Source organism: Orcinus orca, chromosome 2 (genome assembly GCF_937001465.1).
Source record: "Orcinus orca chromosome 2, mOrcOrc1.1, whole genome shotgun sequence".
Lineage (NCBI taxonomy): Eukaryota > Metazoa > Chordata > Mammalia > Artiodactyla > Delphinidae > Orcinus > Orcinus orca.
In genome coordinates, this window is record NC_064560.1 from 77,155,624 (window position 1) to 77,169,529 (window position 13,906).

At 42.5% G+C, this 13,906-nt stretch overlaps 1 protein-coding gene across 1 annotated transcript in view; it reads right to left on the reverse strand.

Moving 5' to 3' along the window:
* GABRG3 (gamma-aminobutyric acid type A receptor subunit gamma3) overlaps positions 1–13,621 on the reverse strand; it is a 469,101-nt gene extending 455,480 nt beyond the window's left edge. Inside the window, 3 exon segments of the mRNA XM_049705846.1 lie at positions 7,362–7,510; positions 12,516–13,005; positions 13,594–13,621. Coding sequence (XP_049561803.1) covers positions 7,362–7,510; positions 12,516–13,005; positions 13,594–13,621 — 667 coding nt within the window.
* Between the last annotated feature and the right edge of the window lie 285 nt (positions 13,622–13,906).

Genomic DNA, 13,906 nt, shown 5'->3' on the forward strand with positions numbered 1-13,906 from the left:
CCAGAATCAGCGGCTCCTTTAACCCCGTCCTGTCTGAGAAGAAACAGACGTCCGCCAGCGACCTACACGCAGAGGCGGGGCCAAATCCAAAGCTGAGACCCTGGGAGCTGTGAGAACAAAGAAGAGAAAGGGAAATCTCTCCCAGCAGCCTCAGAAGCAGCGGATTAAAGCTCCACAATCAACTTGATGTACCCTGCATCTGTGGAATACATGAATAGACAACGAATCATCCCAAATTGAGGAGGTGGACTTTGAGAGCAAGATTTATGAGTTTTTCCCCTTTTCCTCTCTTTGTGAGTATTTATGTGTATGCTTCTGTGTGAGATTTTTGTCTGTATACCTTTGCTTCCACCATTTGTCCTAGGGTTCTATCCATCTGTTTTTGTTTTAATTTTTTTTCTTAATAATTAAGTTTAATTTTAATAACTATTTTATTTTACTTTATCTTCTTTCTTTCTTTCTTTCTCTCTTTCTTTCTTTCCTTCCTTCCTTCCTTCCTTCCCTCCTTTAGACAACGAATCATCCCAAATTGAGGAGGTGGACTTTGAAAGCAAGATTTATGATTTTTTCCCCTTTTCCTCTTTTTGTGAGTGTATATGTGTATGCTTCCGTGTGAGATTTTGTCTGTATAGCTTTGCTTCCACCATTTGTCTTAAGGTTCTATCTGTCCGTTTTTTTGTTTTTTTTCTTAATAATTATTTCTCATTTAATAACTTGATTATATTTTACTTTATTTTATTTTACTTTATCTTCTTTCTTTCTTTCTTTTTTCCTTCCTTCCCTCCTTCCTTCCTTCCTTCCTCCCTCCCACCATCCCTCCCTCCCACCATCCCTCCCTCCCTTCTTTCTTTCTATCTTTCCTTCTTTCCTTCTTTCTTTCTTTCTTTCTTCCTTCCTTCCCTCCTTTCTTTCTTTCTTTCTTTCTTTCGTTCATTCTTTCTTCCTACTTCTACTAATTCTTTCTCTCTACTTTTTCTCCCTTTTATTCTGAGCCAGTGGATGAAAGGCTCTTGGTGCTCCAGCCAGGAGTCAGTGCTGTGCCTCTGAGGTGGGAGAGCCCACTTCAGGACACTGGTCCACAAGAGACCTCCCAGCTCCACATAATATCAAATGGCGAAAATCTCCCAGAGATCTCCATCTCAACACCAGCAGCCAGCTTCACTCAATGACCAGCAAGCTACAGTGCTGGACACCCTATGCCAAACAACTAGCAAGACAGGAACACAACCCCACCCTTTAGCAGAGAGGCTGCCTAAAATCATAATAAGTCCACAGAAACCCCAAAACACACCACAAGACGTGGACCTGCCCACCAGGGAGACAAGATCCAGCCTCATCCACCTGAACACAGGCACTAGTCCCCTCCACCAGGAGGCCTACACAACGCACTGAACCAACTTTAGCCACTGGGGACAGACATCAAAAACAACGGGAACTAGGAACCTGCAGCCTGCAAAAAGGAGACTCCAAACACAGTAAGATAAGCAAAATGAGAAGACAGAAAAACACACAGCAGATGAAGAAGCAAGACAAAAACACACCAGACCTAACAAATGAAGAGGAAATAGGCAGTCTACCTGAAAAAGAATTCAGAATAATGATAGTACAGATAATCCAAAATCTTGGAAATAGAATAGACAAAATGCAAGAAACATTTAACAAGGACCTAGAATAACTAAAGATGAAACAAACAATGATGAACAACACAATAAAAGAAATGAAAAATACTCTAGATGGGATAAATAGCAGAATAACTGAGGCAGAAGAACGGATAAGTGTCCGGGAAGATAAAATAGTTGAAATAACTACTGCAGAGCAGAATAAAGAAAAAAGAATGAAAAGAACTGAGGACAGTCTCAGAGACCTCTGGGACAACATTAAACACACCAACATTTGAATTATAGGGTTTCCAGAAGAAGAAGAGAAAAAGAAGGGACTGAGATAATATTTGAAGAGATTACAGTTGAAAACTTCCCTAATATGGGAAAGGAAATAGTTAATCAAGTCCAGGAAGCACACTGAGTCCCATACAGGATAAATCCAAGGAGAAATACGCCAAGACACATATTAATCAAACTGTCAAAAATTAAATACAAAGAAAGCATATTAAAAGCACCAAGGGAAAAAACAACAAATAACACACAAGTGAATCCCCATAAGGTTAACAGCTGATCTTTCAGCAGAAACTCTGCAAGCCAGAAGGGACTGGCAGGACATATTTAAAGTGATGAAGGAGAAAAACCAACAACCAAGATGATCTACCCAGCAAGGATCTCATTCAGATTTGATGGAGAAATAAAAACCTTTACAGACAAGCAAAAGCTGAGAGAGTTCAGCACCACCAAACCAGCTTTACAACAAATGCTAAAGGACCTTCTCTAGGCAAGAAACACAAGAGAAGGAAAAGACCTATAAAAACAAACCCAAAACAATTTAGAAAATGGGAATAGGAACATACATATCGATAATTACCTTAAATGTAAATGGATTAAATGCTCCCACGAAAAGACACAGATTGGCTGAATGGATACAAAAACAAGACCCATATATATGCTGTCTACAAGAGACCCACTTCAGACCTAGAGACACATACAGACTGAAAGTAAGGGGATGGAAAAAGATATTACATGTAAATGGAAACCAAAAGAAAGCTGGAGTAGCAATTCTCAAATCAGAAAAAAGAGACTTGAAAATAAAGACTATTAGAAGAGACAAAGAAGGACACTACATAATGATCAAGGGAGCGAACCAAGAAGAAGATATAACAATTGTAAATATTTATGCACCCAACATAGGAGCACCTCAATACATAAGGCAAATACTAACAGCCATAAAAGGGGAAATCGACAGTAACACAATCAGAGTAGGGGACTTTAACACCCCACTTTCAAAAATGGACAGATCATCCAAAATGAAAATAAATAAGGAAACACAAGCTTTAAATGATACATTAAACAAGGACTTAATTGATATTTATAGGGCACTCCACCCAAAAACAACAGAATACACATTTTTCTCAAGTGCTCAGGGAACATTTTCCAGGATAGATCATATCTTGGGTCACAAATCAAGCCTTGGTAAATTTAAGACAATTGAAATTGTATCAAGTATCTTTTCCGACCACAATGCCATGAGACTAGATATCAATTACAGGAAAAGATCTGTAAAAACTACAAACACATGGAGGCTAAACAATACACTACATAATAACGAAGTGACCACTGAAGAAATCAAAGAGGAAATTAAAAAATACCTAGAAACAAATGACAATGGAGACTTGACACCCCAAAACCTATGGGATGCAGCAAAAGCAGTTCTAAGAGGGAAGTTTACAGCTATACAAGCCCACCTTAAGAAAGAGGAAACATCTCGAATTAACAACCTAACCTGCACCTAAAGCAATTAGAGAAAGAAGAACAAAAAATCCCCAAAGTTAGCAGAAGGAAAGAAATCATAAAAATCAGATCAGAAATAAATGAAAAAGAAATGAAGGAAACAATAGCAAAGATCAATAAAACTAAAAGTTCGTTCTTTGAGAAGATAAACAAAATAGATAAACCGTTAGCCAGACTCATCAAGATAAAAAGGGAGAAGACTCAAATCAATAGAATTAGAAATGAAAAAGGAGACGTAACAACTGACACTGCAGAAATACAAAAGATCATGAGAGATTACTACAAACAACTCTATGCCAATAAAATGGACAACCAGGAAGAAATGGACAAATTCTTAGAAATGCACAACCTGCCAAGACTGAATCAGGAAGAAATAGAAAATATGAACAGACCAATCACAAGCACTGAAATTGAAACTGTGATTAAAAATCTTCCAACAAACAAAAGCCCAGGACCAGATGGCTTCACAGGTGAATTCTATCAAACATTTAGAGAAGAGCTAACACCTGTCCTTCTCAAACTCTTCCAGAATATAGCAGAGGGAGGAACACTCCGAAATTCATTCTACGAGGCCACCATCACCTTGATACCAAAACCAGACAAGGATGTCACAAAGATAGAAAACTACAGGCCAATATCACTGATGAACATAGATGCAAAAATCCTCAACAAACTACTAGCATACAGAATCCAACAGCACATTAAAAGGATCATACACCATGATCAAGTGGGGTTTATTCCAGGAATGCAAGGATTCTTCAATATACGCAAATCAATCAATGTGATAAACCATTAACAAATTGAAGGAGAAAAACCATATGATCATCTCAATAGATGCAGAGAAATCTTTTGACAAAATTCAACACCCATATATGATGAAAACCCTGCAGAAAGTAGGCATAGAGGGAACTTTCCTCAACATAATAAAGGCCATATATGACAAACCCACAGCCAACATCATCCTCAAAGGTGAAAAACTGAAAGCATTTCCACTAAGATCAGGAACAAGACAAGGTTGCCCACTCTCACCACTCTTATTCAATATAGTTTTGGATGTTTTAGCCACAGCAATCAGAGAGGAAAAGGAAATAAAAGGAATCCGAATCAGAAAAGAAGAAGTAAAGCTGTCACTGTTTGCAGATGACATGATACTATACACAGAGAATCCTAAAGATGCTACCAGAAAACTACTAGAGCTAATCAATGAATTTGGTAAAGTAGCAGGATACAAAATTAATGCACAGAAATCTCTGGCATTCCTATATACTAATGATGAAAAATCCGAAAGTGAAATCAAGAAAACACTCCCATTTACCATTGCAACAAAAAGAATAAAATATCTAGGAATAAACCTACCTAAGGAGACAAAAGACCTGTATGCATAAAATTATAAGACACTGATGAAAGACATTAAAGATGATACAAACAGATGGAGAGATATACCATGTTCTTGGATTGGAAGAATCAACATTGTGAAAATGACTCTACTACCCAAAGCAATCTATAGATTCAATGCAATCCCTATCAAACTACCACTGGCATTTTTCACAGAACTAGAACAAAAAATTTCACAATTTGTGTGGAAACACAAAAGACCCCGAATAGCCAAAGAAATCTTGAGAACGAAAAACGGAGCTGGAAGAATCAGGCTCCCTGTCAGACTATACTACAAAGCTACAGTAATCAAGACAGTTTGGTACTGGCACAAAAACAGAAAGATAGATCAATGGAACAGGATAGAATGCCCAGAGATAAACCCACGCAAATATGGTCACCTTATCTTTGATAAAGGAGGCAGGAATGTACAGTGGAGCAAGGACAGCCTCTTCAGTAAGTGATGCTGGGAAAACTGGACAGGTACATGTAAAAGTATGAGATTAGATCACTCCCTAACACCATACACAAAAACAAGCTCAAAATGGATTGAAGACCTAAATGTAAGGCCAGAAACTCTCAAACTTTTAGAGGAAAACAGAGGCAGAACACTCTATGACATAATCACAGCAAGATCCTTTTTGACCCACCTCCTAGAGAAATGGAAATAAAAATAAACAAATGGGACCTAATGAAACTTCAAAGCTTTTGCACAGCAGAGGAAGCCATAAATAAAACCAAAAGACAACCCTCAGAATGGAAGAAAATATTTGCAAATGAAGCAACTGACAAAGGATTAATTTCCAAAATTTACAAGCAGCTCATGCAGCTCAATAACAGAAAAACAAAAAACCCAATCCAAAAATGGGCAGAAAACCTAAATAGACATTTCTCTAAAGAAGATATACAGACTGCCAACAAACACATGAAAGAATGCTCAACATCATTAATCAATAGGGAAATGCAAATCAAAACTACAATGAGATATCATCTCACACCAGTCAGAATGGTCATCATCAAAAAATCTAGAAACAATAAATGCTGGAGAGGGTGTGGAGAAAAGGGAACACTCCTGCACTGCTGGTGGGAATGTGTACAGCCCCTATGGAGAACAGTATGGAGGTTCCTTAAAAAACTATAAATAGAACTACCATATGACCCAGCAATCCCACTACTGGGCATATACCCTGAGAAAACCAAAATTCAAAAAGAGTCATGTACCAAAATGTTCATTGCAGCTCTATTTACAATAGCCCAGAGATGGAAACAACCTAAGTGCCCGTCATCGGATGAATGGATAAAGAAGATGTGGCACATATATACAATGGAATATTACTCAGTCATAAAAAGAAACAAAATTGAGCTATTTGTAATGAGGTTGATAGACCTAGAATCTGTCATACAGAGTGAATTAAGTCAGAAAGAGAAAGACAAATACCGTATGCTAACACATATATATGGAATTTAGGGAAAAAAATATGTCATGAAGAACCCAGGGGTAAGACAGGAATAAAGACACAGACCTACTGGAGAACGGACTTGAGGATATGGGGAGGGGGAAGGGTGAGCTGTGACAAAGCAAGAGAGAGGTATGGACATATATACACTACCAAATGTAAGGTAGATAGCTAGTGGGAAGCAGCCGCATAGCACAGGGATATCAGCTCGGTGCTTTGTGACCGCCTGGAGGGGTGGGATAGGGAGGGTGGGAGGGAGGGAGATGTAAGAGGGAAGAGATATGGGAACATATGTATATGTATAACTGATTCACTTTGTTATAAAGCAGAAACTAACATACCATTGTAAAGCAATTATACCCCAATAAAGATGTTAATAAAAAAATAGTGACAATACCAATTGCTGGTGAAGATCTCTCACATAGTGATGTTGGGATAGAAAATGGTACAGAAAGTTTGGAAAAGAGTTTGACAGTTTCTTAAAAATAATTAAACCAACATTTATCATAGGACCTAGCAATCGTACTCCTGGGCATTTATCCCAGAGAATAAAATCTTATGTCCATGCAAATTACCTGCATAGAAATGCACACAGTCATTTATTTGTAATAGTCAAAACCTGGAAACAACCAAAATGTTCCTCAATAAACATTAATCAAACTTTTGTCTATCCATACCATGGAAGATTGCTTAGCAATAAAAAAAGCAAACTACTGATACAGGCAACAACTTGAATGGATCTCAAAATCATTTTGCTGAGGGAAGAAAAGCCAATCTCAAAAGGTCACGTACTGAATGAGTGCACATACGCAACATTCTCAAAATGACAAAAATACGGAAATAGACACCAAATTAGTGGCTGATGGGTTAGAAATTTTGGAGGAGGGGAATCTTCATGGTGATAAAACAGTTCTGCATCTCAATTATAGTGGTCATTACACAGATCCACACATGACAAGATGATGTGGAGCCACGTACACATACTGTACCAATGTCAACTCCTGGTTTGATACCCACGAATTGTGTGACTGCACTACCTTTGCAACTTCCTGTGATTTTATAATTATTTAAAATAAAAACTTTAAAAATATATTACAGTATGTTTCCTACTGGAATAACAAACATCAACACTCACTTCCAATATCAGGCCTCAGCTTCTTATCATATTCTCTCAGCAACTTGTTGAGAATAAGAGTCACATCTGTATCTTGGGATTTTGGAGCCAAGACCCACTTTTGGTTTGATGAAGAATCTTCATATTCATCCTCTTCCACCTTTCTGGATCTGTAATTATGGCACAAAGTATGACATATAAGTTGTAGCAATGGCTCCAGGAAGTGTCAAGCTTTGGCTCACCCAAGCACCACTGAAATAGGTAGAAAGGCCCTAGTACACTCATCCCAACCAATAGATTATCTCTAAAATTAAAAAAGTAAAACAAAACACAAATAAGAAAGAATCCAACAAGAATGATAGTACTATTAACATAGCATGATGTTTTCATTAAATGTCACAAAATGATTCCATGTCCATGTTAAACCATAGACATCATAATAACTCAATGCATGAAGGCCAACCAGCAGAGTCAGCCTTCCTTGGATCAACCTTGAGAACCTCTGAAGGTCAAGGCACAAACATCTTGCTGTTTCCACTCCCCACTGCCAAGACCTCATTTTAGTTGAAGGTAAGAACAGCTTCTTCAGAATGCACTCACTGAAAATTGTTGAATCTGACTCTGTGCTTCTCATGGAGACTAGCACCTTTGGTCTAGGCAGACACAGGGATACGAGGAGGTGGTATGCTTGGCCAGCACCCATGTGGGGTGCCAACGAACAGCGATATTGGTTGGTAAACACCCTCTGGTGATTTTACATGCCTCCTACCACACAAACTGATTCATCTCTTACAGAGCAGGCTAATACAGACATTAAAAATTAAAACCTTTCTAATATGTCTTTACCATTTGGCCCTTTAATAAATGTGTCCAAATGAACGCTGAGCATATCTGAGTCTCTCCTGAGCAGGGCTGAGCCTGACAGGCGCCTCTCCTGGGTGATACATGCTCACAGGAGTACTCGAATGGAGAGGTCTCAAAATGACAAGCTAGCTTCCTTAGTGAGTGAGGCCATCTCAGCAACACAGCCATCCAGGCCTGAAAAGAGCAGAGTCTTCTCTTCAAAGTAGCACTTCCAGGGGGCCTGCCATTTACCGGGGCAAAAAAGCTCATCACACAAACAAGCAACCTTCTTCCTTTATGGCTTGTCAGTGGGTGTACCGTAATGACTTTTTTTCTTCACAAAAGAGAACAAAATATAGAACAGAAAATTGCATTGAGGTTTATTTGTCCTGAGTATGAGCTCATTTCTGATTAGCTTCCCAGATGGGAGCCAAAATGGCAACAACATCTCAGGGCAGTTGTGTTCTGGGACGTGTGTCTTTAAGTTAGTTTTTAGAATGGTCTAAATTATCTGTAATGAACATGAAATAAATGAAAAGAATAAACTTTTTAAAGTTTATTATCTCTACTTTGTCTAACGCCTCAGAATCATATATATATACTTACATAATATAACATGTAACTATAATATATAACATCTGTATAATCTATGTATGTGTCATATGTACATGAGTCTTTTTATGAGTGTTAACTAGCCTTAACATAGATCAGAACAGTGTCAGTCTAGTCCTATATGAATATATACACTTACATGAAGTTTTGATAATAAATATATGGCATATATCTCAAAGATTGACATCTTTTAATTTTTTCCTTGGCTGATATTAAACTATAATTCTATTTCTTGACTGGAAGTTTAGAATAAATCATCCATAGGAACTATAAGTTGCCGTGGATTTTTTTCACACTGAATATTCACCATCAATAGGAACTTGTAAAATTTGGGACACATATTCAAGAACTGATATACTTCATTTCATTATTTGTAAGCCTGATGTTTTATAAATAACACTACAGAATTTTAAATGCAGAATATTTTATCAGGAACATTGTCAGGAATGTTAATTTTATCATCTTACAAAAAAGTGGGTGGAAGCAGGTTCTGCAGGACATGGATTGCTGGGAGCCAACCATTGCCCACAGGACCTGGCAATTCAGTCCACAGCAAAAACACTTGGGAGACTATGGACAGAGAGACAGATCACCTGGGAGGATCACATACAGCATCCTCAGGACTCCTTCCAACTCGCCCACAGTGCGGTCCTCTCTTCCTCTGCTGTCTGTCTCTTCCCCTCCCCTCCCCTCCCTCATCCCCAGAGACAGCTCACCAGCACAGACCAGACCATGCTCTCCATGCCCTGTATCTTCTCTTGCCCCAACACTCATATGTTCACAGAAGGAGCACACTAACTCTTCATCAGTTTTCTGTATACACAGCCTTAGTTTCTGAAAAATACTTTGAGCTATGTCAATAACAGGTATTATGAGACTAATTCTCCCTCTAGCAGTCAAGTGGTGATGAGAGGGTTTTCCTGAAATTGCGTAAGCTTCTTAGCTCAGTGTAGGTGAGGGAGGAGACAAAGAAAGGAACAGCTGCAGCATCCTCTCCTGCCCCTTCCCCTTCGGGAGGTAAAAATGGGACACTCGTGGCTCTGTGGCTGGGTTGGGGGGGACAGCGGGCAGCACACAGGCAGCGATGCTCTGGGCCGACACTGGGCTCCTCCCAATCTTGATGCCATGTCAGTTTGCTGCAGGACTTCAGAGAATGAAATCGAAGCTTCCCAGTGCTAGTGCCGGACCACCAGCCCAAAGGAAAATCCTCCCTTTGATGAAAACCCAATCTCAGGGACTCACCAGAACGTGAATAAAACAAAAATGTTCTATTTTTCTAAATTCTAAGTGGGTTATATATAATCTTCATCAGTGTTATGTTATCAGGATTGTTGGGTCCTAAACACCATCATTACATTTTTCTTAAAAACAAATTGGTGATGTAGTGACAGCTCAGCCATCATATAGTATTTTCATGTCTTACATATTCTCTTCAGCTACAAGGACAGAGACAAAGTTGGATGTATCTATAAACATAAAAAGGAGCTCCTAAACCTCAGAAAGCAGTTAGCCATCTGCTTATGGTATCACCAAGGTCCAGGTGTGACTTAATGTGTTTTAATGTAGAATAAGCTCCTCCATAGGTGTCAGAATGGGTTATTTTCTCTCCACGGAGCTGCCAAGCCATCACCATGGAGCACAACTGTCAGAGCCTTCTCTAGGGCTCTTCAACACCAGGAAGGCATGCCAGAGTGCAAATGAGAACCCTCTCAGACTTAATAACAGTTTTGAAAGGTGATGCTGGACATCAGATTACTTTACATGTCTGTAAAACCCATTCAAAGAGCAAAGACACTTTCAAAGGAGAGGTATACAGCAACAAAATTAGTTTAAAACTTGGATTTTTTTCAACTGATATGCAACCTCTATTATCAAGGCCATGGAATCAACCCAGACATAGAACATATTAAAGCTGTTACACCTGCCTTGGCAAAATGAAAGGATGAAGAATCCCCAGAGATTGTATGTGTGTTTGGGAATCCCTAGACACCTGAGCACTTCAAGTTAGCCACCCAGATACCTTCCTACTAAGCACATAAAGTAATGAAGACAATAGCGGGTTTCCTTCTAACATGTATCTATAAACAGCTGATTATCTAACCCTGAACTGCAGGTCACTGCATCCAGTCGGTGGCAATAGGAAGGTCGATTAGATATAACCTCAGATCTGTATATGACCTGGGACCTCCACATTGTGCCTGGTGTTGTCTGCTTCTAAAAAGAGATACATCCAGGCATGATCAACCTCAGAGAGTGCACTCCTATCTCCCTTCCCAGCTAGCTCCTTAGACAGGAAGAAACTTCAGTTGAAGGCCCAAGGAGTGTGCAGCCTGATTGGAAGAGCTGCCATGAGTCTGCCTTCCCCAGCACACACAATCTGCCTTTCTCACTCTCAACTCTTAGCAAAGACCAGCAGTGTGCGGTGGGGAGGGCCAGGACTTTCTTCCTCAGGGTCTGTCAAAGGTAGGGAGGGAGAACTATGACCCATTCACATTCACGTCTTGTAGGATTTGTTAATGTACCTTCCTAGTTCTTTGGTACTTCACAAATGTGAATGAACATGCAAGACCTCCAGGTATTGCCTATTAACAACTGCAGGGTTTATAGCCCACAGGAAGGCTCTCTAGTTTTCTAGCTCCCAGATCTAGGAAATGAAGATGGTGTCAAAACAAAAGTGTTTTGGGGGTAGGGATGCCCTGAGATTCTTGGGGTGGTGAGCAGGATGGGAGGAAGGGAGTTGCTCTAATTTGTAAAGCACAGGGCAGTCTTCAAGTTCTGGGCTACAGATCTAGCCCGAGACAGAATTAAAGGAACCAAACCCAGAATCTCCAGTTATATTCACAGCAACAGTGTTTAACCCCTCTGGTCTCACTGTCTTTCCACCCTCATGAGCCATCTTCATCTCTTCCTGGAGCATTTCTAAGCTCCCATTAGGTGGTTGTTGTCCTGGGAGGAAGGTTGGGGTATCTATGGTGAGGTAATTTCTTACAGTTACTAGGTAGATAACATTATCAATGTCAACATGCTTGCTTTATAGGGGTAGGTTTGTGCATGCTCCCGTGTGTGAAAGTGGCTCATGTAGAAGGGGTGCATATGTGTACTGTGCGTGTGCTCGCAGGACCTGGGAAGAAAATCCTTTCTGAGAAGCAGGGCTCTCAGCTTTCCACCTTGCCCCAGTCCTCCTCCACCTGCCTCCAGCCCGGCTGCTCCTCACAAAGACCGGTTTAAACTGGGCAGGTAGGAAACCCTAACTCCTGGGTCTTGGGAAATTTCAGTGATGAAAATGATACAGAATGTTGCTGTGTGTGCTGTGTGTGTGTGTGCGCGCGCGCGCGCACAGCGCTGAAACACTTGGGGGAGGGGTAGGAGGTAGACACAGGCTTTCCCCTATGATGTTGGTTTTCAAAACCCCTCAAAACCACCAGATCCTAAAAGCTTCAGGAGAAGAGCCCATTAATCTCAGAGTCCCCATGTTTCAGGCTGCAGAGAAGGCTGCAGTCGCCCAGCCCGGAGAGGCAGATGGCCATGTCCGGGGTAGATGGGACAGGTAGGGTGCCGGCCGACTTCCCGTCTCCTCCCCGCGGCCCTGGCAGGATATGCCGCAGCCCAGACGACGGACGGCGAGGCGCGCCGGCGACTTGGGGCCGGGGGACAGCGCCCCCCGCCGCCCTCCCTCCAGTCTCGGAGCCTCCGGAGATGCGGAGCCCGGGCGCCACTTACCGTGCGTGCAAGCCCGAGAACAGGCAGAGGAGCAACAGCAGCTTTGGGGCCATGGTGCCGTGGAACGTGGGGCTCAGGGTCCGAGGCCTCGGGCCGCGCGCGGCTTCCTCCGGGTCGCGGGCCTCGCCTCCGCCGGTTCTCCGTGCCCTCGCTGCCTCCGATGTCGCCGAACGTGGCGCGACTCGGGTGCCGGGCCGCCGCGGCGGGACAGGTGCGGGCTCTGGCGGCCGGCCGCGCCCCCGACGGCCGGCGGGTCTGCGCGCGGCTCCGCCTGGCTCACGCGGGACACCCGATCCCCGCGGCGCACAGCCCCCGCCCGCGCACCGGCGCCAGGTCCGCGCAGCCAGCAGGCGGGAGCAGGTGGCTGCGGGCGGTCCCTGGCCCAGAAGACCCGCGGCCCGCAGCAGCCCACCCCGCCCTGAGCCGCGAGCCGCGCCGCGCGCCGCTGCCAGGGCGGTGGGCTCTGCGCGCGCTGTGCGGCCGCCGTGCGCTCCGGGGTGGGGGCGGGGAGGCGGCCGCTACTCTGGCAGCGACTCCGAGGAGGCCCCGGCTGGGTGGAGTTCCCCCAATTACACGTTTGACAACGCGCGAGGCGAAGAAAGCTAGGTTTGAAAGGACCCTTAGTTTGAGCCAGGAAGGGGGCGGGGCCCGGCGGGGGCGGGGGCGGGGGCGGGGGCGGGGAGGCTCAGGGATCCCTCCGAGAGCCTGAGGGAGGGCCCGGAATAGGCACCCGGTAGTCCAAAAAGAGCCCTCGATCCCGACGGGATGCCCTCCTCCCCGCAATTCAACACTAGGTAGCGGTTCTCCGCGCTCCCTGACCTCCCAGAGCGTCCCTACCTAGGCACCCTGGCGAAGGAGCGAGACGGTCTGCTGAGAAGCCCTTCCTTCGCACACGTTGTGCTAAATCGACTGAACCCCTTCCGCACACTGCTGAGATTCTGCAAGGAAAAGTGGCTTGCTGGGGAGTATTTGGAAAAAAGCACCCCCGATGTGTACCTTTCGCACACAGAGACTAATATATACCAATAAACAGCAGTGGTGAAAAAAGGTGTTGAAGGTAGGAGACAAAGATCCCTACCTAGATAAAAGAGCAAAAGACGTTCCATGTGGTTGAACTATGAAGCGCACTTCATTCAATAGCTTTTCAAAGACTCACAGACTGAAAATTGCATTTATGTTTTCATTAGTAATAATCATTAAGAATGTTAGTCTTTCACCATATAAGAATTACAGTGTCAGAGTACCTTAGAGTACATCCACTAAGAAGTTGGCTTTTATATTGGAGAAAAAAAGATAGTTCTTATTAAGTATTTTTTTATTTTGAACTACTATTCATAGAATTATAAAGATGTGATGTTTCTTTAATATATTGTCAAACAGCTTTGTTCACA